General features: G+C 37.5%; 2 protein-coding genes across 2 annotated transcripts in view; both read left to right on the forward strand.

Moving 5' to 3' along the window:
* The window catches only part of LOC105439799 (ankyrin-3-like), a 57,582-nt gene extending 44,603 nt beyond the window's left edge, over positions 1-12,979 (forward strand). The window contains exons 6-7 of the mRNA XM_030995087.1: positions 10,742-10,816; positions 12,881-12,979. Of these exons, the coding sequence (XP_030850947.1) occupies positions 10,742-10,816; positions 12,881-12,979 (174 nt within the window). The remainder of the gene's footprint in view (positions 1-10,741; positions 10,817-12,880) is intronic.
* Positions 12,980-14,349: 1,370 nt separating this feature from the next.
* LOC589173 lies at positions 14,350-22,675 on the forward strand. Its single transcript, XM_011669193.2, has 7 exons — positions 14,350-15,640; positions 15,775-17,645; positions 17,775-20,180; positions 20,650-20,714; positions 21,208-21,307; positions 21,788-22,024; positions 22,568-22,675. The coding sequence occupies exons 1-7, from the start codon at positions 14,404-14,406 to the stop codon at positions 22,673-22,675; spliced, it is 6,024 nt and encodes a 2,007-aa protein (XP_011667495.2). The 5' UTR covers positions 14,350-14,403.
* Positions 22,676-23,716: the final 1,041 nt, after the last annotated feature.

Raw genomic sequence — 23,716 nt, forward strand, 5'->3', positions numbered from 1 at the left:
GGAAAGTCAAAAAATATGTGTTGAAAGGAGGAGAAAAATAAGGAATAACATTAGCCGGAAGATATAACAAAGTTGATAATAAGTAAAAACATAAGGAAAGACAGAGAAAATAAAGAACAGCATAAGGAAATACAGAAATGGAAGAAAAGAAAAGAAGAAAATACAGAACATAGTAAAGCTAAATGAAAAAAAACGGAAGATGAATGAAGTAGAAAACAATTAAGAAGATACAAGAAGGAGCCACTAAAGAATAATGTAGGGAAAGATGGAAACGGCAGATAAAAGAATGTGGAGGTGGAATAACGCCTTTAACAAAGGCTGTATTTGTTGACATTACCAGAGTTTCAAATGGAGAATTTCAATTTCGGTGAGCACAGAGCCCAAATACCCCACTTGCTTGTCTGGTATTACAGACCACTTTCTTCCCAGATATCTTTGTGTACAGGGGCGTAGACAACGGGGGGGATGAGGGGGATGCATCCCCCCCAGCTCACAAGGTGGGGGGGATGGCATGTACAATCATCCCCCCCAGGTTTTGGGGAATGATATTTGCTTACTTAATAAGTCATAATGATGATAATAATAGTAATAATAATAATGATAACAATTATAATATTAATAATAATAATAATTATGATGATGATAATAATAATCCTCATCATTATTGTAATTGTGTTTATTGTTATTAGCCGCATTCACACGGTGAAAGCCAATTCAGACGGTAAAAAAAAAGAAAATCTTACAAGTATTTTGTGGTTATCTTGTGGTTTGGAAACCACAAGATAACCACAAGATTAAACAGGCGCGGATCTACGGGGGGGGGGGGGTTAGGGGGTTTAAACCCCCCTTGGGCGGCCCAAAAAACAAACAAACAAAAAAAGGAAAAAAAGAAGAAAAAAAAGGGAAAAAAAAAAAAAAAAAAGAAAGAAAGAAAAAAGAATGCACGCTGGAGAGAAACCCTTTCAAGTGCAAATATTGTGAGAAGATATTCAACTCATCTGGTAACTTAACCAAACACATGATAACTCTGGATATAACTGTGTATTTAACTGTTACTTGATTTAAAAAGACGTTATCATGCACTGCTTTTTATGGTCTCCATTGTGTTAATAGATGCCAGGAAAACATCACTTACGGGGTTCAAATAAACACCCCAAAAAAAATCGGCTCGCCGCTTCGCGGCTCGTGGACGATGCTCCGCATCGTCATTATTGGTCAACCCCCCCCCCCTTAGCAAAAAGCTAGATCCGCCCCTGAGTCATCCCCCCCAGGTGTACGAACCTGTCTACGCCACTGTTTGTGTATATAAACCAAGCTTTAATTGGGATGGTCTTGGAGAATCCGAATTAGCAAGCTGGAGAATCTGGATGAATGCTATCCTTGTACTAGTGTGATGTTCATGAGTTATTTATTGTGAAAATGGGAGAAAGATAGATACAACAAATAAAGAATAACATAAACAAAGTTATTACAAAATGATGAAAGGAGGTTTAAAACATAAAATAAAATAAGGAAAGATGGAAACGAAAAAAAAATAGAAGGTTTAAAACAAAGAATAACTTATGGAAAGATAGAAATGATAGAAAAACAAGAAAAAATGATAATGCGGAAAAATAATAAAAAAGGAAGGAAGAAATAAAGGATAACATACGGAAAGATGGGTGATAATAAGTAATTATTTTTAAAGAAAAAGGGAAATGGAAGATAGAAGGTATGTAAAAAAAAAAATAACAAAAGGAAAGATGGAAAAGGAAGATAAAAGAATTTGGAGGTGGAATAACGCCTTTAACAAAGGCTGTATTTGTTGACATTACCAGAGTTTCAAATGGAGAATTTCAATTTCGGTGAGCACAGAGCCCAAATACCCCACTTGCTTGTCTGGTATTACAGACCACTTTCTTCCCAAATATCTTTGTGTATATAAACCAAGCTTTAATTGGGATGGTCTTGGAGAATCCGAATTAGCAAGCTGGAGAATCTGGATGAATGCTATCCTTGTAGTGTGAGGTTCATGAGTTATTAATTGTGAAAAATATGACTATAGAATAGATGTTGATAATTGTCAAATTTACTGCGGAATAGTTATCAAACAAATATTAGATTCAAAATAGTTGAACACTGGAACTTATACTATTTCGAGGTTCAGATATATATCAAGCCTAATATTTATGCGCTATAAATCATGAACAGGCAACCCAGAGCAGTCTAGCGTATATTATATCCTATACTATTTGTATAATGCATTATTATTTATATCACATTTACTTATGTCCATGCATTCCAAACTAGACAATTATGATGAAAGGAACATAAAGGAAAAGCAAGGGAGATGAAACTGACAACTCCCAGGTATAAGAATGGACATAATCCGAACCTATATCAGACTGTGGATAAGACTAGAATTTCATAGAGAGAGTTCCAAGCAGTACTTATCAAGGTTGGGCTGGCGATGTCCTGGCAAAGTTTGTTTACACTGCAGATTAGGGACTTTTCTCTCTCTAGCTCTGTGGTGAGCTTCTCCCCAAACTGCACCCCACTTTCGGGTCCAAAGTGGGGTGAAGTTTAAATGGACTGTTTTCGTAAGTTGGGTTCATCATCAAAAGATCCTTGGTTATGGAGAAAACGATAATGATATAACGTTAAAGGGCAAGTCCACCCCAAATATAACTTAATTTCAATAGAAGCAGACAAATCAGACAAACCAACCAAAAAGAATTTGAGCAAAATCGGATAACTAATAAGCAAATTGTGAATTTTTAATGACATGAGAAACTTGTTAATTTCAAGACAAATTGGCAAGTCGTCATAAGTCTGTTACGTCATTGCCTCACTTTCCACTAATTGTTTTCTTTATATTAATAACATAAACTTCCAATTTTTTCCCTAAAAATCTTATTTCCTCATACCAGCCTCCAAATGATATTTTTCCCAGTTAAATCATGAAAAATGTGAATTTTGATAAACTATTATTATTTAATACAAAAATGAGTGATTATGAATATAAAATACTCAGAAAATAATATAAATTCTTCAAAGTTCATAAAATATTTTTTGAAATGTCATGCATGCAATATAATACAAATAACCTAGGCAAAGGCATTGGGAAATCAAGTTTTGTGGATAAAAAAGGAAATTAATTGGATAAAATATATAAATAAATTGATAAATAATGAGGCAATGACGTCACAAACTGGTAACCAAATTTGCAATTCGTGTAGTGTTTTTTTAAGTTCCATAGTTTTCGTACTCTAAAAACAATTCATAACTCTCTTATTAGTTACCCGATTTTACCCTAATTTGTTTTACTCAGTTTCTCTTGTTTTTATGCATCTATTAAAAGCAAATTATTTTGGGGGTGGACTTCGCCTTTAAGACAAGGAACACTAACCCACTTACTCGCTTTCGCTCTACATTGCTCTATTTCTCTGTCGCTGTTAAAGGTGAAGGAACTTCAAACAAAATTAATATCAGTCGTTTGAAATCACGAAGAAAATCGCAGATCTGGTTCATCGTTTTTGTTTCACCTGCGTAGCAAAAAGCGAAACGTAGGCGCCGCTGACGGCGTCAACATCAAAACTTAACATGAGGTTAAGTTTTTGAATTTGTGGTATAATTTTTAAAGTATAAGTTCTTAGTCAATGAAACTTAGACTATAGATTTATCGAGTATACCTAATCATGTGAGTAGAATTTCAGGTCACAAAGTTGAGGTCAAAGGTCATTTTAGGTCAACAGACTTGGACTATGTTGTTGCATCATCATCGAAAACTTAACCTAAGGTTAAGTTTTTGAATTTTTAATATAATTTTGAAAGTATAAATTCTTAGTCAATGAAACTTAGACTATAGATTTATCGAGTATACCTAATCATGTGAGTAGAATTTCAGGTCACAAAGTTGAGGTCAAAGGTCATTTTAGGTCAACAAATTTAGACTTTGTTGTGGCATCAACATCAAGATTTTCAATTTGTTTGCATATTTACCCAAGGGTTATCGAGTATCACAAATCATATGACACAAATTCCAGGTCACAAGGTCAAAGGTCATTTTAGGTCAGTAGACTTGAATTATGTTTTCACAACTTAATATAATAATTAATAAATAATTTTTTTTTCAACTAATTTGTTCATATTTCTTTCAAGTTATCGATCGTGGTACAATAACTAGTAAATAATTCACCTGATCATTCTTAGTCAATATTCACTTCAAAATTATATTCAGAGGATTTCATTTGTTGAGGCCTGCTAATGGACCACCCTGCCTATAACTAATGTTCCAACCTCAATTATTTATCATATCGAATTGCGTAATGCAGGCGAGACCGCGGAGAGCGTTTCCCTTGTTTGAGAAATCAAATTATAAAAGGTCCTTTCCTCACGATTCTACCGTTACTGGGTGCCGCCATTGCGTTGTCCTCGCCGGAGATTGTGACGTAAATGCGCTATGGATGTATGAATGGCCAACTATATCAATCACACTTACTTGTATAAGTATGATTGCATGTTTTATAACATTTTCATTAAAAAAAATGTAAATAGGAACTTACATTATAAATAAATTATATTTGACATATTAAAAAAGTAGTAAAATAAATTGGATGGCTGAGTGAGTGCATGCTACCAGCTGCAGAGCTAGAGCGGAGTATAGCGCAAATACCTCATAATGGCGGCTGCCATCTGAACTTATAGCAGACGATAACCGTCTTCTTATTTTGGAAGTTTTAATGAATATACATACATGTGTACCCTACGAACCTGATTGTTGTATGCAAATGTGAGTTTGAATGTCCTCTACATAGTGACCTAGGTCACAATGAAGGGTTCCATTCTTCTTTAAGCTCCTCAATATTTACATTACTCCCCTAGATAGCTAGCTCGGGCGGAATATATGATTTGCAACACAAATAGTTTTTCCGACTGACTGAGCAATAAATATGGATTGAAATATATGCTGCATGGCTATGACGATGACTTTACAAAGCATTTCATGTGAAAGGTTTCGTTTTGGGGATGCGCCAAGAGATAATATGACTTTTCAAGTTTCACCCTTTTGCGAAGATTAGTCAACCTTTTGTTATACGATCCCGTTTACGATTGGTTAAATCGTAACTGGGACCTGCAAAACAAAACTTAGCAATTGACTGTACGATTGATTGATCAAACGAAAAGTCAAATAATTGTAAATCACGTCAATTTCAAAATAGTAATAAATTACTAGTTTATGTTTGTGTGACGGTGCCTAAACGTTAAAGCACTATCGACCACGCTTCACTTTAAGTCTCAGGTAAATACCTTCTTTAAGATGAAATTTCTCCTTCCATAAGATCAAGGAAAATGTTTAAAAATAATTACGAGGACATGATTACGATATAGCATTCTAATCTTCTTCCTCCCTGATGAAATCATTCGGTGATACTTGGACAAAATATACAATGTCAATGGACAGATGGATACTGTGATTTTGTTTAATTTAAAGAATGTATATTTTAATATTTATTTTTTTAACTATCGTCTGTTTTGCCAATTGACTACACATTATCTAATTCATTAAAGTAGCCGCAGTGCAAGAAATGCCAAATTTTCATTTTGAATTACACATTCCATCATACGAAACAAATTTGCTTAATTTTACGTTATTCTATACGAAAGAAAACTAGACTGACAACATTGTTTTTTTGAGTTCTCAACACTTGGAAAATGAGACGATACTGTATGCGAGTAACAAGGAAAAACTTTGTGCCATAATAGCTTGTAGTTGGTTAATGAACAGCAACATCAATGATTCATTTTTCCCATTCACCTTTAAAGAATTGAATGTACATTGGAATTAAAAAAAAAAAAGTATTGGTTTGAAAATAGGATACCCATAATGTCACACTAGGCATACCCACATACACTTAAAAACGCGTCCATTTTATTTGTTATAACCCATCCTGGTGTAAAACAACGGGATTCAGAAAAAAGATTGAACCACCCTGGAAATACAAAATTCCACCTACTAACTAAACGAACATATGAACATCCATACAATACGATCAATGTCAATGTTTTCCTTTTCCAAAATCCACAGTTTGTGTGATTGTGTGACCGTGTGCAAAATGAATAGCAGGCCAATACTATTGACATGCTAAAGCTTGTGGCAAAATATAGCTCAGCAAGTTTAAAGGGTAATCCAGCCCTTCTAATCATGTCAATTGTATAAAAGCAGGAAAATAATATAGATAACATATTGAGATGTTTGAGATATCAGAATAAGGCAAAATAGAGTCAGTAGGAGAAGAAATGAATACATGTAATTGTCGAATGCGCATTACTTAATTCATTCAATACTCAATTCATATTTACTTGTTGCAGGTACTGTTCAGGTAGGTGGTATGGCGGTGAGAATTAAGAAAATTACGTATTATATTTTAACACTCTTTCATTTTAATTCTGAGTCTAAGGTTGGGTGGTTTCACTTCATTTAAACCTTTTGAGACCTTTATTAGGATCAAAGGGCAATCCAACCCTTTTAATAAATTGATTTGTATGAAAGCAGTAAAGTAACAAAAACAAAAAAAGTTTGAAATGAATCGGATCAATAGTAAGGAAGTTATGAATGTTTGAAATATGAGATCACTAAGTCTATACGACTCTCAAATTGGTGGTTTGGTCAATGGATTGTGATGTAGGACGTGAATTACTCACCGATTGCCGTCTACAAAAATATCACTAATTTCTGTTTTTCTCGTAAGTTTCTTCGCCCTTGGGGCACTACTTGAAATATATTTTAGATATTAGTATAGGTCCCCTAAAAAGAATAGCCCTCTCTGAGCCATCTATCTTTTGAAACTTTTCATTTTAGTCATTTTATATGTTGGAAGAGATAGGAAAGTAGTCTGGCACTGCATCACATTGACATTACCGCTTCAGCCAGTTTAAAGTGCCCATACGTATAGTGATTACAACTTTCAAATATGCATAACTTTCTTATATTTAGTCAGATTGAATTGAAACTTTTTTCAGTTTGCTTTTATGGTTTATCTGCTTTCTTTTGGAGTAGAAATCCAATTGGGTTGGATTTCCCTTTAAATTAATGGTACATAGTTGTTCAAAATAAAAACTTTATTAGTCTTTTTTTAACTCTACACTGTAATCTCAGAAATCATTACAAAAGCGCAAAAGACTATGTCTAAAAGTTATAACAATGACCAGCATTGGTCGAAACACAATGTCGAACAAACTTCCATTGACATTTTCTTTTAAGAAATTATTTAACAAGTACATGTTTTTTCACCCAAGCTGCACAGATCTCTCCCATTGATCAAAATAATTTAACTTCAATTCTAAACCTAGCTGCGTATATAACGTAATATTATCATTTGAAGGTTTTGCGTTTCCCTTCCTTGAGATCCAGCCAAAAAATAATGTGTACAGCCTCATAGCACAGGAAAAGTTACGTAATGGTGTGGGTGTAGGTGTGTGTGTTTGTGCGTGAATATAGGCGCGTGTAATTGGGTTTTACAGACGTGTGCCAATCATACGTGATCAATCGTGTATCGGGACCAAGTTCTTTGACACTAACCGTCATAAGATGTCTTAATAGTCATGTTTATGGAACTGGTTATAACAAGAAGTTATTTTATATGGGTTCAGCATAACAAATCCCTTGTAGTGGAGAAACGCTAGGTACTCCCCCAACCTAAATAAATCAAAAGTGAAGTAGAGGAGAGAAAGTACCAGCGAAAAACGATGATGGTATAACGTTAAGACAAAGTAAAACTAACCCGGACATCCTTATATATCTATCACAGATGTTCGGCAGAGATTATTAATTTGATTTAGCTTACATAAATACATTGGACTTAAAGTTTTGAGAGCCAAGCACTAAAACATTATTACAAAACCATCACCAATCTTTAGATCAATAGGAAAGTATCACAAGAAGGGAAATATGTGTTGATGTTAATGACAATACGATGGTACGCTATATACCTGACAGTAGCCTATACTGCAACTGAAAAAGAGCCTATGGGTGTGAGATTTTACATTTAGATGTTTGAATTAAACGATGTAAGAATATCAATGTTTAATATAAATAGCAGACTGAGCAACTTCGCATTTCACTGACGACAAAGCTGATGACTGACAACAGAACTAATGAGAAGAAAAAAGGATACCTATTTAAGTTTGGGAGGCGTATTATAATATTCCTTTTTGTAAATTGTGGAAGAATAAAACACAGAAAATTGAATATAATGGCAAAAAGACATTAAAAAATCAGTAAAATATACAAAGGTATTCCTACCATTTATGATCTGATTAGTAATTTCATATATATTGCTTTGTTTCATATATACATCTACTGTGTCATAGAATTTCAAACGAAAACGTCCCCTTTCCAATAAAAAAATAAAAAGGAGGATGTATTACATAAGAATCGAGAAGTTGTGCCGAAAAAACATCACCAATCTTCAGATCAATCGGAAAGTATCTCAAGAAGGGAAAGATTGTGTTGATGTTAATGACAGTACGACAGTACAATAATATACCTGACAGTGGCCTGTACTGCAACTGAAGAAGAGGAGTAGCTCCATATCAATATATATGTTTATGGATTTGCAACTTCCATATTCTTTGTCCGCATTTTCTCGGTTTTCCCCCGATTTCCCTATTTTTCATTCTTTTTTCTGTTACCAAGCTCACTTGAGGCTAATATCCCCATATAATATTCGAGCATCATAATACAGAGAGAGAGAGAGAGAGAGAGATGAAGGGGAATAGAGAGCTAAAGAGCGAGGGGAATAGAGAGAGAGAGACAGGCAAAGAGACCGAGAGACATAGAGAGGGGAAGAGGAATAGAGAGCTGGAGAGATAGAGAGAGAGAGATAGAGAGAGAGAGAGAGAGAGAGAGAGAGAGACGAATACTGCAGCAATAAGCCAGTTTAGGCCACCTAATTTATTTCAGTTCATTGGAAATTAACAAGCGCAAAAAAAGTTTGTTGGAGAGTTGAAACAACGGCCAACTTTGACCGAAAAATAATGTCAGACAAGCTTCCGTTGAAATTACCCTCTTCAGAATGTATTTTAAGAGGGCATGTTTTTCACCAACGCTCCGCAGATCTCTACCATTGGTCATAATAACTTACTGTTATAAATGATAAACCCAGTTGCGTATGAAAACAACGTAACAATATCATTTTAATGCGTTACGTTTCCCTTCTTTTGAGATCCAGCCTTTATATCATTGAAAAAGAGGTGTGTATGTGAGTGTGTCTATGAATGTAGGAGGATGGATATGCATATGGGAGCATGACATTGCGTTTTACAGACGTGTACCAATCAGACATGATCGATTGTGTCAAGACCGAACTCTTTGACAATAACAGTAAAAAAAAAAATCAAGTTTATGGATCTGGACATAACAAGGAGTTATTTATTTACACGCGCAAACGCGCACATACTCGCACACACATACATGCACACGCACATCACACGCACCCGAACGTGGTCGAGTGGTTTAAGGCGCTTGACTTGAAGATGCGAAGGTCGAGGGTTCGAATCCCGACACCGGCACTAATATCCTTTGGCATGATATTAACCTGCACTTGCTTCTCTCCACCCACGTGTTAAATGGGTACCCGGTAAGATGCGACCGTCATTGTTGGTCAAACAGTTTTTGAGCGTCATGTAATGCCTGGCTGGAATGCTCCCCAGGGAGTGGAGATTGTGCACACGTTGTGTGCGGGCAAGCACTGAATCCAATGACCGGGGGTAATAGTATGTTTGTAAAGCGTTATATACAAATTAATATTATTATCATTATTATTATTATTATTATTATTATTATTATTATTATTATTAATATCTTTCGTTACTTTCTATAGTGATATTCAATTTTCTAGATTATAAGATTAATTATGAAATAACTCGGTGGTGGTGGTAATTTTACCTGACTGCCAAGAAAGCATAAATGCTTGTAAGTAAGCAACCGAGACCGCCGAGGGCTTGAGGTCCTCTCCGAGGGACCTGGTAATGAGGATTAATGCCTTACCAAAGGGCCCTAGCGCATCGCCTTGGTTTCGAACCCGGGTTACCGGATTACGAGACCACTGCTCTACCGACTGAGCTATCGAGTTATCCCTCGTAAACACCATTCATGTTTAATATTTCAGCAGTAGTATACTGCATTATATTCCACTGATACATGAATATATCTGCTAGGCTGAAACAATTGTCTTACTAGTTGAATAAAAAGAAGAAGAACAAAAAAAAAAATGAATATTAGTGTAAGACTTAAAGCAATACTATCCGAAAATAATAAATTCAAGTCATGAGTTCGCATCTACCTCGAAGAAGATACAACAAAATGTATTTCCAAAAAAGTCAGATAATCGTCACTAATAGAAAATATGTTTCGTGTGACATTTTCTTTCTTTCGATTTGTTTGTTTGTTTGTTTCAAATGATACTCTATTAAAATTATAAAGATAGGATCACAAGATGGTATTGGCAAGAAGGAAAAAGGAGCTTATTACAAGACGATATTGTTAGGGGTAGGGTTGTTCGCCTGAAATCTCGCTTAAAAAATCTGTTCCAGGCCTCAATATTTATAGTTTGCGCAGTACATTTAAATTTACACTACTCTCCTGATTCTACCATCTTTGCCCTAAAATAAACTGAATTGACCGTGGCTCCCAGATAAGCAGAGCTTGATGCATTGCGATTCATTTCTGATGTATATCTTTATATTTCACTTGCTACAGGGTGATTCCAATATGGGAGTAAACACTGATGGCGAGGAGATGGGTCCAGGATCATCATCAACAGATGGAGTCGAGGTAAGCAAAATGTATCTTTTTGCTAAGGCACTTTAGAAGGTTTACTCATTAAAGTTTAATAGAAATGATATCATATCTAGTTATATTTGATATTTCATGAATATGTATGAGGTTTACAGACTTGACGTTCTTACTCCTGATATTTCAAAGCATTCACAAAGAATATCTCCCACTTAAATCGTCTGATGAGCCGGACATTGCTTCTGAGCCGCAATCTACAGAGAAATTTCACTGTAATATTAAAGTGGCTAAGTAACAAATAAATTAAAGAAAAATATAATAATAATAATAATAATATGGCTTGTTTACCCAGGGTAGCCTCATCAGTATTCATACTTTTCTCCCTGAGGGCTCAGCAATCATATCATTACCCCGGTCATTCAGGCTAACCCGCACACAATGTATGCACATTCTCCACTCCCTGGGGAGCATTCCAGCCAGGCGTCATTTTTACAAGCGCTCTCTTGCTAATCTAAGCACATTAGCTTTCGCATCCTACCTGGTATCCATTTAACACCTGGGTGGAGAGTGGAAAATGTAGATCAATGTCTTGCCAAAGGACATTAGTCACCACGTGATGAATGTTTCAAATCGAACGAAAGATAAGAAACTTCAAAGTTTTAAATGTATAATCATTCTATCACAATGATGCTTCCTTATGATTTATCCCGCATGCACCCCAATTAGTGGTCCTATAAAAAAATAAAATAAAAAAAAATCGAATTTAACCAAATAAAAAGATATAGTGGTTTTATACCTATGTTCTAAATATATTATTAAAAGTGTTTTAACCATCAACAAACTCTGTAATAGAACTTTATTGTTTTCATCAGAAAAACAAATGGCCTTTAAATGACATAGTTTGTGATTGAAACCAAATTAAAGATTGATAGGTTTCCACTCCTTTTGTCGGATATTCCTCAGATTTTCACTGACCCGTTTCTCTCATTAACCCTGCCCTTATTTAAATCAAATTCAATTATAAATTATAAATGAGGTAACCCATAAATCACCAGGGCGTATTAACTAATTCAAAATGTAATATTGTTCAGTCCTCTCCAAATAGTTATTCTTTGAGTATCTAAGTGACTTAGAACAGCAGCATTGAAAATTGAAAGATGACAATTGGTCGGAGTTTCGAGAGTTTTTCGTTGTTATCGTTATTGCCAAGTTAGCTTTTCATGAGATCAAGTTCGCCAACAACCCATTGAAACGTACTGTGTTAAATTTAACATGCGTTTCAATGGGTTGTTGGTGAACTTGTACTTATGATGGTATCGTGCAACAATGCACTGATTTTCGAAAAATAACCATGACGAACAACCCCCCCCCCCCCCCACGAGGTAGTTAACTTGGACAACAACCCCAGGATAATTAAATCCCTAATAATTAGCTCCGCACAACTCCCTCATTGATTGATTGACCTCTCGTTAGCTGTCTGAGAATATAAAGTGAGATATATTTTTTGGGGTACTCTAAATATTATTTGGTAGGGGAAATGTCCTTGCACGTCATTATCTATTTTACATTGAAATATAATTAGCTACGTTTATAGATGTTCCAGACTTTTATATCAATGCATGACACACGAACGGTATTTTTGCTTCATTGGGCTTTGTTTACTAAGCTTTTAATTTTGCAGTTTAAATAGCTAGGTCGCATCGTGAGTGAGACAAATATTTTGGTAAAATAATTTGATTAGGTCCTTTAAATAAATTATACAAAAAAAAGCTTTAATTGTTGTTCTTGGGTTGAAATTAGTCAGGTCCTCTAGTAAAGCCGCTTCCTCTCATCATGCCTGGTGCTGAGTTTACGCTAAAAGCAACCCATAAACTAATTCTAACCATTTTTGGTGTATTGAAGAAGAAGCACCAGCTTTCACACTTTAAAGGGGTAACATCATGATTTAGGTAACAATAATATTCGAATTCGTTCCAGGTGACGTCATATTGTTTCCCAATTATTAGTTATGTCAAAGCGATTAATCAATTAAGATATGAATCCCTGTGACATTATGACATCAATAAATGTGATGAAATTTTGGTTTTGTTTGCTTTTGTCCAGCTCACTGAGAAATCTGGCGAGTTTGAAAAAGAGGCTGAAGATGAGAACCTTCCTCAAGACGCTGGAGGTGACGTAGGAATTCAGGAACGGAAAATGTAAGTTTTTTTCTCTTATTAATCAGTCAAAGCGTAGCCCGTGGTTGTGGTAAACCAAAAAAAAATGTTTACTAAGTATTATTAGACCTTATATTCGGGAAATTACACTAGCGTAAAACATATCGCTAGTGTATCTATCAGTGTATAACATGGAATGTGGTTAAAGTGAGGTTAAAGTGTCTTCATAAGATCGTTATCTGCATACAAAAGAACTTAATATACCGCCTTTGTTCATTCCAAAAATATAAACAAATTATTGAGATGATAAAGATAACAGCGATAATAAGATAAGAGTGCTCATCAAAATATAGAGAAGGAGAGAGAGAGAGAGAGAGAGAGAGAGAGAGGGAAGGGAAAGAGAGAAAGAAAGAGAGAGAAAGAGAGGGGAGAGAGAAAGACAGAGAGAGAGAGAGAGGGGGGAGGAAGGGTGATGTCGAATAGGATAGCTATTATTTATGAATAGAAAGTAGAACGAATAACGCGATCATAACAGATGTATCTATGCCTATATATTTTAATTTTTCTCTATTGACACCAGACATGAAACCATTTGTTTTGAACCACCATTACATGTAACCATTCATTGCATATACTTGGATAATCATTGCAACTAGTGATGTCACGCTTGTCCCACATAAAGTTCATTTTCTAGCTAAACAGTCGATTTCCCGTTTCAGTACCCAGCCCTTTATATTTGTTAAGTAATTTTGTCCTTCTCTTAGATGAAACTCGGTAAGCTACACTCACTTCTTTATGAGACTCAATTTTATAATTGAACATTATCCGTTCAGTTTAATGCTCGTTAACGGCAACCCTTTTTATTAAAGGTTTTATTTCGTAACGCTAACAAACCGTTGGCATTGTCGGTGTCAAAATCTTTGAATTTAATTGTTCCTTGTTCCTTACACCTTTTACTAAAGATGAAACTAATTCGCCTCTATCTGATCATTTTGATATTACATTTTATTCAACAATTTTACATTGTTCCTTACGAACCGATATTGACAAAATGCATTGATTTGCTTTCAATTTCCTTTGAAAAGAAATAGCCGGGGACGTAGACCATGATCTAATCAGGCAAATACATACAATGAGGTATCAGTACGCGGTAAGGGACTTCAAATGTCGCATTTTAGATTTCAAACAAATGAACCGCCCCCTCCTCCTCCCCCGAATATGGTGTCAGCCTCAAATGACATCATGTAATGTTATTGCCTATTTTCAAATGCATATTATTTTATTGCTTTTTGCTTAATGTCATGTTCTTGATACAAACTAAATTAAGTTCCAATTGATCGTTTTATTTTAGAATGGAATTGGAACAAGTATAAGTCAAAATGACGCAAATGATTTCACAAATTTTAAATGCCTGGTTCCATAATATCACATTGAGTACAACATTATAAACATGCATTTTGTTATAGGGCCATGGGAACTGGTATACCGCTGATCACATTACTGCGAAACATGCCAGCACAACATACATCCGGTGCTTTGAATACTGAACACAATAAAGCACAGAGAGAGCATACAGATGGAGAAGATAAAGGACTGTCTAATACTCCTACATTACTTCGACCTAATGTAGATATTGAGGACGTAAAAACAGAGCTGTCACAGGGCGCTCTTGTAAATTTGAATACAAACACATCTGCTGATGACAAATTCGTCAAATTGGAAGAATGCACATCTCCTCTGCTGCCAGGAGACGTCATGGACATCTTAGAGACTGATACGAATGATGCTTCATATGCAATGTATACCACACTGAATGAAGAATCACAGAGCGATGTCAGTGCTTCCAAACCAGAGCTACCATTCAACCCTGACATAGACCAGCTGGATGAGGAAGGATACACACTGCTCTACAAGGCAGCTTTAGAAGGTCATCTCGAAGATGTTGACGACCTCATTTCACGGGGAGCCAATCCAAATAAACCAAGTAAAGGTGGACTCCGTCCTCTTCATGCAGCGGCTCAAGAAGGACATGCACAGATCGTTGACTTCCTCATCCTTCAAGGGGCGGACGTGAGTGTTGAGTGTGAACTGGGTCAGACACCTCTTCAAACAGCGGCTGCAAAAGGTTATGTTCACATCTTAGAGAGCTTCATTGCAGAAGAAGCTAATGTGAATGTGGAAGATAACACTGGCTGGACACCTTTCAATGTTGCCGTTCAATATGGTCATACAGAAGCTGTCCAATATCTTATGACTGAAGGAGCAAAGCGAAACAGGTATTGTGGAAAGACCCCACTCTACGCTGCAGCGTATTTTGGTCATTTAGATATCGTCAAATTTTTCATTTCGAAAGGAGCTGGTATGAACGAAGAAGATGACGAAAGGATGATTCCTCTCCACGGGGCAGCTGCTCGAGGCCACGTGAAAATCATAAAATGTCTCATTCATCAAGGATCTGATGTGAACAAGAAAGATGCCAAAGATTGGACACCATTCAATGCAGCCGTTCAAAATGGCCATCTAGAAGCTGTCAAATATCTCATGACTAAGGGAGCGAAGCTGAACAGATGTGATGGAAGGACCCCACTCTATACCGCTGCACGATTAGGTCATTTAGACATCGTCAGATTCCTCGTATACAAAGGAGCTGATGTGAACGAAGAAGATGATTGCGGGATGATTCCTCTCCACGGTGCAGCTTCTGGAGGCCAGTTGAAAGTCATGGATATCTCATTCAGCAAGGCTCCGATGTAAACAAGGGTGATGTCGATGGTTGGACACCGTGCAATGCTGCTGTTCCAAGGGGCCATCTTGAAGTTGTCAAATATCTCATAACTAAAGGTGCGGAGCAAAACAGATTTGATGATATGACCCCACTCTATGCCGCAGCAGGCTTTGGTCATTTAGATATCGTCAAATTCTTCATTTCCAAAGGAGCTGATGTGAACAAAGAAAATGAAAATGGGAGGATTCCTCTCCATGGTGCAGCTATCCGAGGTCACATGAAAGTCATGGAATATCTCATTCAGCATGGATCTGATGTGAACACGAATGATGTCGATGGTTGGACACCATTCAATGCTGCCGTTCAAAGTGGCCACAAAGAAGCCGTCAAATATCTCATGACTAAAGGAGCAAAACAAAACAGATTTGATGGAATGATCCCACTCTATGCCGCAGCACTATTGGGTCATTTAGATATCGTCAGATTCTTCATTTCCAAAGGAGCTGATGTGAACGAAGAAGATGACGAAGGGATGAGTCCTCTCCACGGTGCTGCTACTCGAGGCCACCTGAAAGTCATGGATTATCTCATTCAGCAAGGATCTGATGTGAACAAAGTTGACATCAAGGGTTGGACCCCTTTCAATGCTGCTGTTCAATATGGTCATCTAGAAGCCGTCAAATGTCTCATGACTGAAGGAGCGAAGCAGAACAGATATGCTGGAATGCCCCCGTTCTATGCTGCAGTACTATCTGGCCATTTAGACATCGTCAAATTCTTCATATCCATAGGAGCTCGTGTAAACGAAGAAAATGAAGAAGGAAAGATTCCCCTCCACGGGGCAGCTGCTCGTGGCCACGTGAAAGTCATGGAATATCTCATTCAGCAAGGATCTGATGTGAACAAAGTTGACATCAAGGATTGGACCCCTTTCAATGCTGCTGTTCAATATGGTCATCTAGAAGCCGTCAAATGTCTCATGACTGAAGGAGCGAAGCAGAACAGATATGCTGGAATGCCCCCGTTCTATGCTGCAGTACAATCTGGCCATTTAGACATCGTCAAATTCTTCATATCCATAGGAGCTCGTGTAAACGAAGAAAATGAAGAAGGAAAGATTCCCCTCCACGGGGCAGCTGCTCGTGGCCACGTGGAAGTCATGGAATACCTCATTCAGCAAGGATCTGATGTGAACAAAGTTGACATCAAGGGTTGGACCCCTTTCAATGCTGCTGTTCAATATGGTCATCTAGAAGCCGTCAAATGTCTCATGACTGAAGGAGCGAAGCAGAACAGATATGCTGGAATGCCCCCGTTCTATGCTGCAGTACAATCTGGCCATTTAGACATCGTCAAATTCTTCATATCAATAGGAGCTCGTGTAAACGAAGAAAATGAAGAAGGAAAGATTCCCCTCCACGGGGCAGCTGCTCGTGGCCACGTGGAAGTCATGGAATATCTCATTCAGCAAGGATCTGATGTGAACAAAGTTGACATCAAGGGTTGGACCCCTTTCAATGCTGCTGTTCAATATGGTCATCTAGAAGCCGTCAAATGTCTCATGACTGAAGGAGCGAAGCAGAACAGATATGCTGGAATGCCCCCGTTCTATGCTGCAGTACAATCTGGCCATTTAGACATCGTCAAATTCTTCATATCCATAGGAGCTCGTGTAAACGAAGAAAATGAAGAAGGAAAGATTCCCCTCCACGGGGCAGCTGGTCGTGGCCACGTGGAAGTCATGGAATACCTCATTCAGCAAGGATCTGATGTGAACAAAGTAGACATCAAGGGTTGGACCCCTTTCAATGCTGCTGTTCAATATGGTCATCTAGAAGCCGTCAAATGTCTCATGACTGAAGGAGCGAAGCAGAACAGATATGACGGTATGACCCCACTTTATGCCGCAGCACAATTTGGTCATTTAGACATCGTCAAATTCTTCATATCAAAGGGAGCTGATGTTAAGGAGGAAAATGATGACGGGGTAATTCCTCTCCATGGTGCAGCGTGTAACGGTCACATTAAAATCATGAGATATATAATTCAACTTGGGTCGGATGTAAACAAGGGTAATGCCAGGGGTTGAACACCATTCAATGCTGCTGTTCAAGAGGGTCATCTAGAAGCCGTCAAATGTCTCATGACTGAAGGAGCGAAGCAGAACAGATATGATGGAATGACGCCACTCTATGCCGCAGCACAATCTGGTCATTTAGACATCGTCAAATTCTTCGTATTCAAAGGAGCTAATGTGAACGAAGGAGATGAAAAAGGAAATATTCCTCTCCATGGTGCAGCTTTTCACGGTCATTTGGAAGTCATGGAATATCTCATTCAGCAGGGATCTGATCTGAACAATGAAGACAACACTGGGTGCACTCCATTTAATGCCGCCGTTCAAGAGGGACATTTGGAGGTCGTACGGTATCTCGTGAATACACGGGCACAGCAGAACAGATATGATGGAATGACCCCTCTTTATGCCGCAGCACAATGTGGGCATTTGGAAATCGTCAAATTCTTCATATCCAACGGAGCTGATGTGAACGAAGAAGATGATGAAGGCATGGTTCCTCTCCATGGTGCAGCTATTGACGGTAATGTTGAAGTTATGAAATATCTCGTTCAGCTAGGGTGTGACGTGAATTGGAGAGACAAAACTGGATGGTCACCATTTAATGCTGCTGTTCAATACGACAATCTTGAAGCCGTTAAATATCTCCTGAGTATGAAGGCGGCGCAGAATATATATAATGGAATCACCCCACTCTCTTCCGCAGCAAGATTTGGTCATGTGTACCTCGTGAAATACTTCATTTCCAAAGGAGTAGATGTCAACGAGAAAAATGATGCAGGACGGATTCCTCTTCACGATGCAGCTATTCACGGTAATACTGAAGTCATGGAATATCTCATTCAGCAAGGATCTGATATTAACAAGGGTGACCTCAAGGGTTGGACACCATTCAATGCTGCTGTTCAATATGGTCATCGAGAAGCTGTCACATATCTCTTGACTAAAGAAGTAAAGCAGAACAGATATGATGATATGACTCCACTCCATGCCGCAGCACATTCTGGTCATTTAGAAATCGTGGAATACTTCGTTTCCAAGGGAGCTGATGTGAACGAAGAAGATGACAAAGGGATGATTCCTCTCCATAATGCAGCTGCTCAAGGCCACGTGAAAGTCATGGAATATCTCATTCAGCAAGGGTCAGATGTGAACAAGACAGACACCAAGGGTTGGACACCATTCAATGCTGCCGTCCAATATGGCCATCTAGAAGCTGTCAAATATCTCATGAATGAAGGAGCGAAGCGGACCATACACGATGGGATGACCCCACCCTATGCTGCAGCACATTTTGGTCATTTAGAAATTGTGAAGTTCTTCATTTCCGAAGGAGCTGATGAGAACGAACCAAATGACAAAGGGGTGACTCTTCTTCACGGTGCAGCTGCTCGAGGCCACTTGAAAGTCATGGAATATCTCATTCAGCAAGGATATGATGTCAACATGAAAGATTGCAGAGGTTGGACGCCATTACATGCTGCAATCATAAATGGCCATTTGAAAGTTGTCAAACTTCTCATGGTGAAAGGAGCTGAAAGTACCTGGTTTGACGGAATGACCCCACTTTGCATCGCAACACAGTATAACCATATCGATGTGGTAAAATTCCTTGTCTCCAATGGATATAATGTGAACGACAGAAATGAATGCGGCAAGTCCCCTCTTCATGCAGCATGTTACAATGGCAACATGGATATCGTGAAATTTCTCCTTCACCACAACGCTAATGTCAATGAACAAGATCATGATGGATGGACACCACTCCATGCCGCTGCACAAGAAGGACACCAAGACATAGTCGATTACCTTGTATTGAATGGAGCAGACTTTGACGCAAGGGACATAGATGAATTGACAACGCTTCAGGCAGCAGCGAACGCATGCCATTTGAATGCAATAGAAGACATCTCACCTTCTAGAGGTGACCTGGATAAGGAAGAAAAAGGAGCCCTACGACCTGGAGGCCACCAGAATCACATCACAAGAGGATATGTGACGGTGACAATGAAGGATGCAGACACGCAGCCACTAAACCCATCTCAGATAGACAATGCAGAGGAGGGAAATGACTGCATTCAAGCTCATAATTCGAAGCGAGGAGCCGATGAACCCTCCTTGAAGAGTCTTCCCGTAAGGACCAATGATGATGGACAGGGTGGCAATGAGGAGCACAATCCTTTCATTCAGGCTAAGCTGAAATATCCTGACAAAAGTGAACAAGTTCCGATGCTAGATCGGATGAAGGCAATAACGTGCCCCGATACAAGAAAAAGATGCACCACAACAAATGGCACAGACTTTTCTTCACCGCGTGGAGCTCAGACAGGGCAATACAGCGTATTTGATCCACCCTATCTACAAACCATGGAGAATGACGGTCACCCGTCTGAAGAACCGGAATCCAGAGGTCGCTCACGAATTGACGAAAACAGGGAAATTCGAGTGAGTGGTTATTATTTGTTTAAGTTTTCTCTAAACAAAGCATATGCAATATATTTGATTGAAAATTTTGGATAGAAAAGATAATGGAAAATACAAATATGTTTAGAAGCAAACATTCAGCCAATTATAATATCTTCATAGAGAAGAAAAACAAAGCTTCGTAGAAAGCAAAATGAATGAACGTTTGTACATAGCCCTACGGTGTAGATTCATATGTTTGGCTTCAAACACACCTATGCATGACAAAATGAAAAATTACATGCAACGCTAATTTACACAATGGTCATTTATTTGTGTTGTAAGAAACAATAATGTGTTCATTCTATGCATGACTTTTGAATTTCGTCTTTCTCGTTGATTCGTCTAATTCATGCTAGAGCATCCGTGCTAAGCAAAACTAATTGTCGCCATTATGTTTTCTTAGTTCATATCGTTCCACAGCATTCTAATGTGACATTTTCTCTGTCAGGAATCTTCTTCACCGATGAATGCTGGTAATGATCCTCCAATTAACAGAACATCAGAGATTGAGAGGTACTAGTCATTTTCAATTTCTTTTATTATGAGGAAACCTTATTATTCGTATAACGAGATGTATTTAGTACATACATTTCGCTCCACAATGAACTTCATCATTAGTAACAACATTTTTTTCATGTTCATTGAATATTCAGAATTATTGTGTATATTGTTCCTTATGTACATGAATTTGAAGAAAAAAAACGATTATGAACGTAAACTGTATGATATCACTTATTAGTAGGACTAGAGCACTTTTGGATTTCTTACCTACCTGGACTTGAACCTTATGAAGATGGAGACCAGTGAACCAACACCTGATGCGGTACCCATGGCACTGTGAGGGTCAATATTTTAAATCTAAGTATTTTTCCTTTGCCATATGTGGGCTTTCTTCGATGTAAATGTATGTCTATTTGTCAATATTTCTATATTTCAGAGATTTGAAGGACCCAATTTGATTGGCTTTTTTGTTGTCTCACCTAATTTCTACAATTAAATTCAACAGCTTCCCTACACAACCACCAGCTGCCGTTCACCAAAAGTTGTATGACGGAAACCCTGTCACCTCCCACGGAACCACCTTACACCCATATTGGGAAATCAGGGTAAGAGAGAAGTATTGCCTCCATTTATCATTTTTAAATAACTTGCTATTGAAGATATGAAAAAGTGTAACAACTTTATGATAAAAATGGATTATTGTTCTGCATCTATGCAAAACAAAACTCAATCATTAACCTTTATCAGTAGTTTTAATGCTGATTAAACGACAAGAGTAATCTCTATGAATTGTAGAGGAAGGCTTTTCGATGAAATAAGGATTTGCTCTTTTCATTCATTATTTCAATTTATTTCAATTCAGGTTTGTATTACCTCGTAATATTCTGTATTATTTTGGGGGCGATTAGAAATTATTGTTACTAAATTATTCCCATTTTTAAAAATGTGACTGGTTTCCCGGTGGAACATTGGACGACAGCATTGATTAGTGTCCATCCAGTGTTATCTTTTTTTTTTATTCACACCGGATCCTTGCTGAATGACGTATTCAATGACTTTGTCAAATTTTAATCCTTTCAATCCAGGCCCTCGGACAAACTTTCCTGCAGATGATTATCGCTTTGGCCATCATTCTTGCTGGAAGTCCGGTTCTCGTAGCAGGTAGGGCTAACACCGAACGGGTCACGCTAAAAGCAGGTAAATCTGGTGTGGTCCCATTCCATCTCACATTACCACCTAGTGATACAGATACATCCCAGGATGTTCCATTTTACACACTTCGGTTCGAATCTAATCTTCGTCCATTCTCCATAAATGGAAAAGTAGATATCAAGGGCTTTAAAAACCCATCCCAGATACGAAGATTTTCAACCTCATTCACATATTTAGACATCTCTCCTTGTGTGAATCTGATGATAGAAGACGTTGATACTATGGATGAGGATGGGTACGTATTAACGGCAGTCTGGCATAGTTTTGAGGGCGCTTGGTATGAAACTATGAAGAAGGAGATTGTTGTTCAAATTACCCCCGGACCTGCCAAATGCTTTATCACTTTAAGTGAAAATATTGATTATCCCTATGAAGTACACTGTCGAGCCACCACTGGAAGCGTTACAACCACACTATTGTGTTACCAGAATGATCAGATGATTGACGTTAAGGGTGATATTACAGATAATGGGCTAATTACCAGTGGTATATTCTGGCTACTCGATGACAGTCATTTCTCTTGTTGCTCACATGATGTAATTTCATATGTGAATGAAACAATGTGCAACGACTTCGTGTGGCCACCTATCAAAGAAACTACAAGGCAGATTGTTAATACTGTACCTACATCGTCTACCACTCCCACACCCCAGATAGAGTCTCATGCAGGGTCTGGGGCTTGTAGGCAATTCATGCTTCCTTCCCTGTGGCACCTCACGTACCTGTTTGTATACCTCCTCTACGTTTTTACAATCCATTAAGACAAAATATCCATATGCGTGATATTCACTTTCTTGTTTAAAAAATATTATAATACTAACAAATACATGAAGAAATAATTTTTCGTTCAAATTCGAATTTCATTTATTAATATATTGTGAATAGAGTGTTTGTTTGTCTTATTTACTATATTGGCAATATGTTATTCATGCTAATTTTAGTTTCTTCAAAATCGCTATTGAAAACCATGTATAATGAAAAAGAATTGTTGCTTGATCAATTAATCTCCAAATATATTTCACATGTATGTATACACCTCCCAATGTATTGATATTAATGCTTGTATTATGTTATGGAAGGCCATTTCCAACACAAGCCACGCACGATAGAGAAATTGTGCTTCATTGCAGAATATGATGTAATATAAGCAACTTTATACTGAGTTATGTGTAGTGTATATCACATGTTAATTTCATAATCTAAGAATATTTGATTCCCAGAGTTTGAATAAGTTATAAAACGAAAAGAGGAACACTTTAATCACATACAAGTAGCAAGTTTCTTTACATTATCTTTGTAAATAGAAAAAGTATACAATGTGATTAATGTGAATCCGTCAAAGGCAGATTGAAATCCTCCTTCTTTTACTTTCTCCTTCTTTTACATTCTCCTTCTTTTACATTCTCCTTCTTTTACTTTCTCCTTCTTTACATTCTCCTTCTTGTACTTTCTCCTTCTTTTACATTCTCCTTCTTGTACTTTCTCCTTCTTTTACTTTCACCTTCTTGTACAATCTCCTTCTTGTAAACTCTACTCCTCTTACATTCTCCTTGCCACATAAGGCTTAGAGCTGACCCAAATATGTTATTCAGTTATGTTATTCTCTTGATTGCATTTCATGAATATCTTTATCTTGAATCGGTTATCTGGCATACGGTAACGAACCCAGGTGTTGTTTTCCCCCTGTCCAGTTTATTGCGTACTATATGTACAGTCTATACGGCCTTAAATATTTACCATACGTAATGTTGCCAAAACTTTGATCCTGCTATCACCTTTTGAATATTTGTTGTGTCATCTAT

This window comes from Strongylocentrotus purpuratus, unplaced genomic scaffold (assembly GCF_000002235.5).
Source record: "Strongylocentrotus purpuratus isolate Spur 01 unplaced genomic scaffold, Spur_5.0 spur5_scaffold_21, whole genome shotgun sequence".
NCBI lineage: Eukaryota > Metazoa > Echinodermata > Echinoidea > Camarodonta > Strongylocentrotidae > Strongylocentrotus > Strongylocentrotus purpuratus.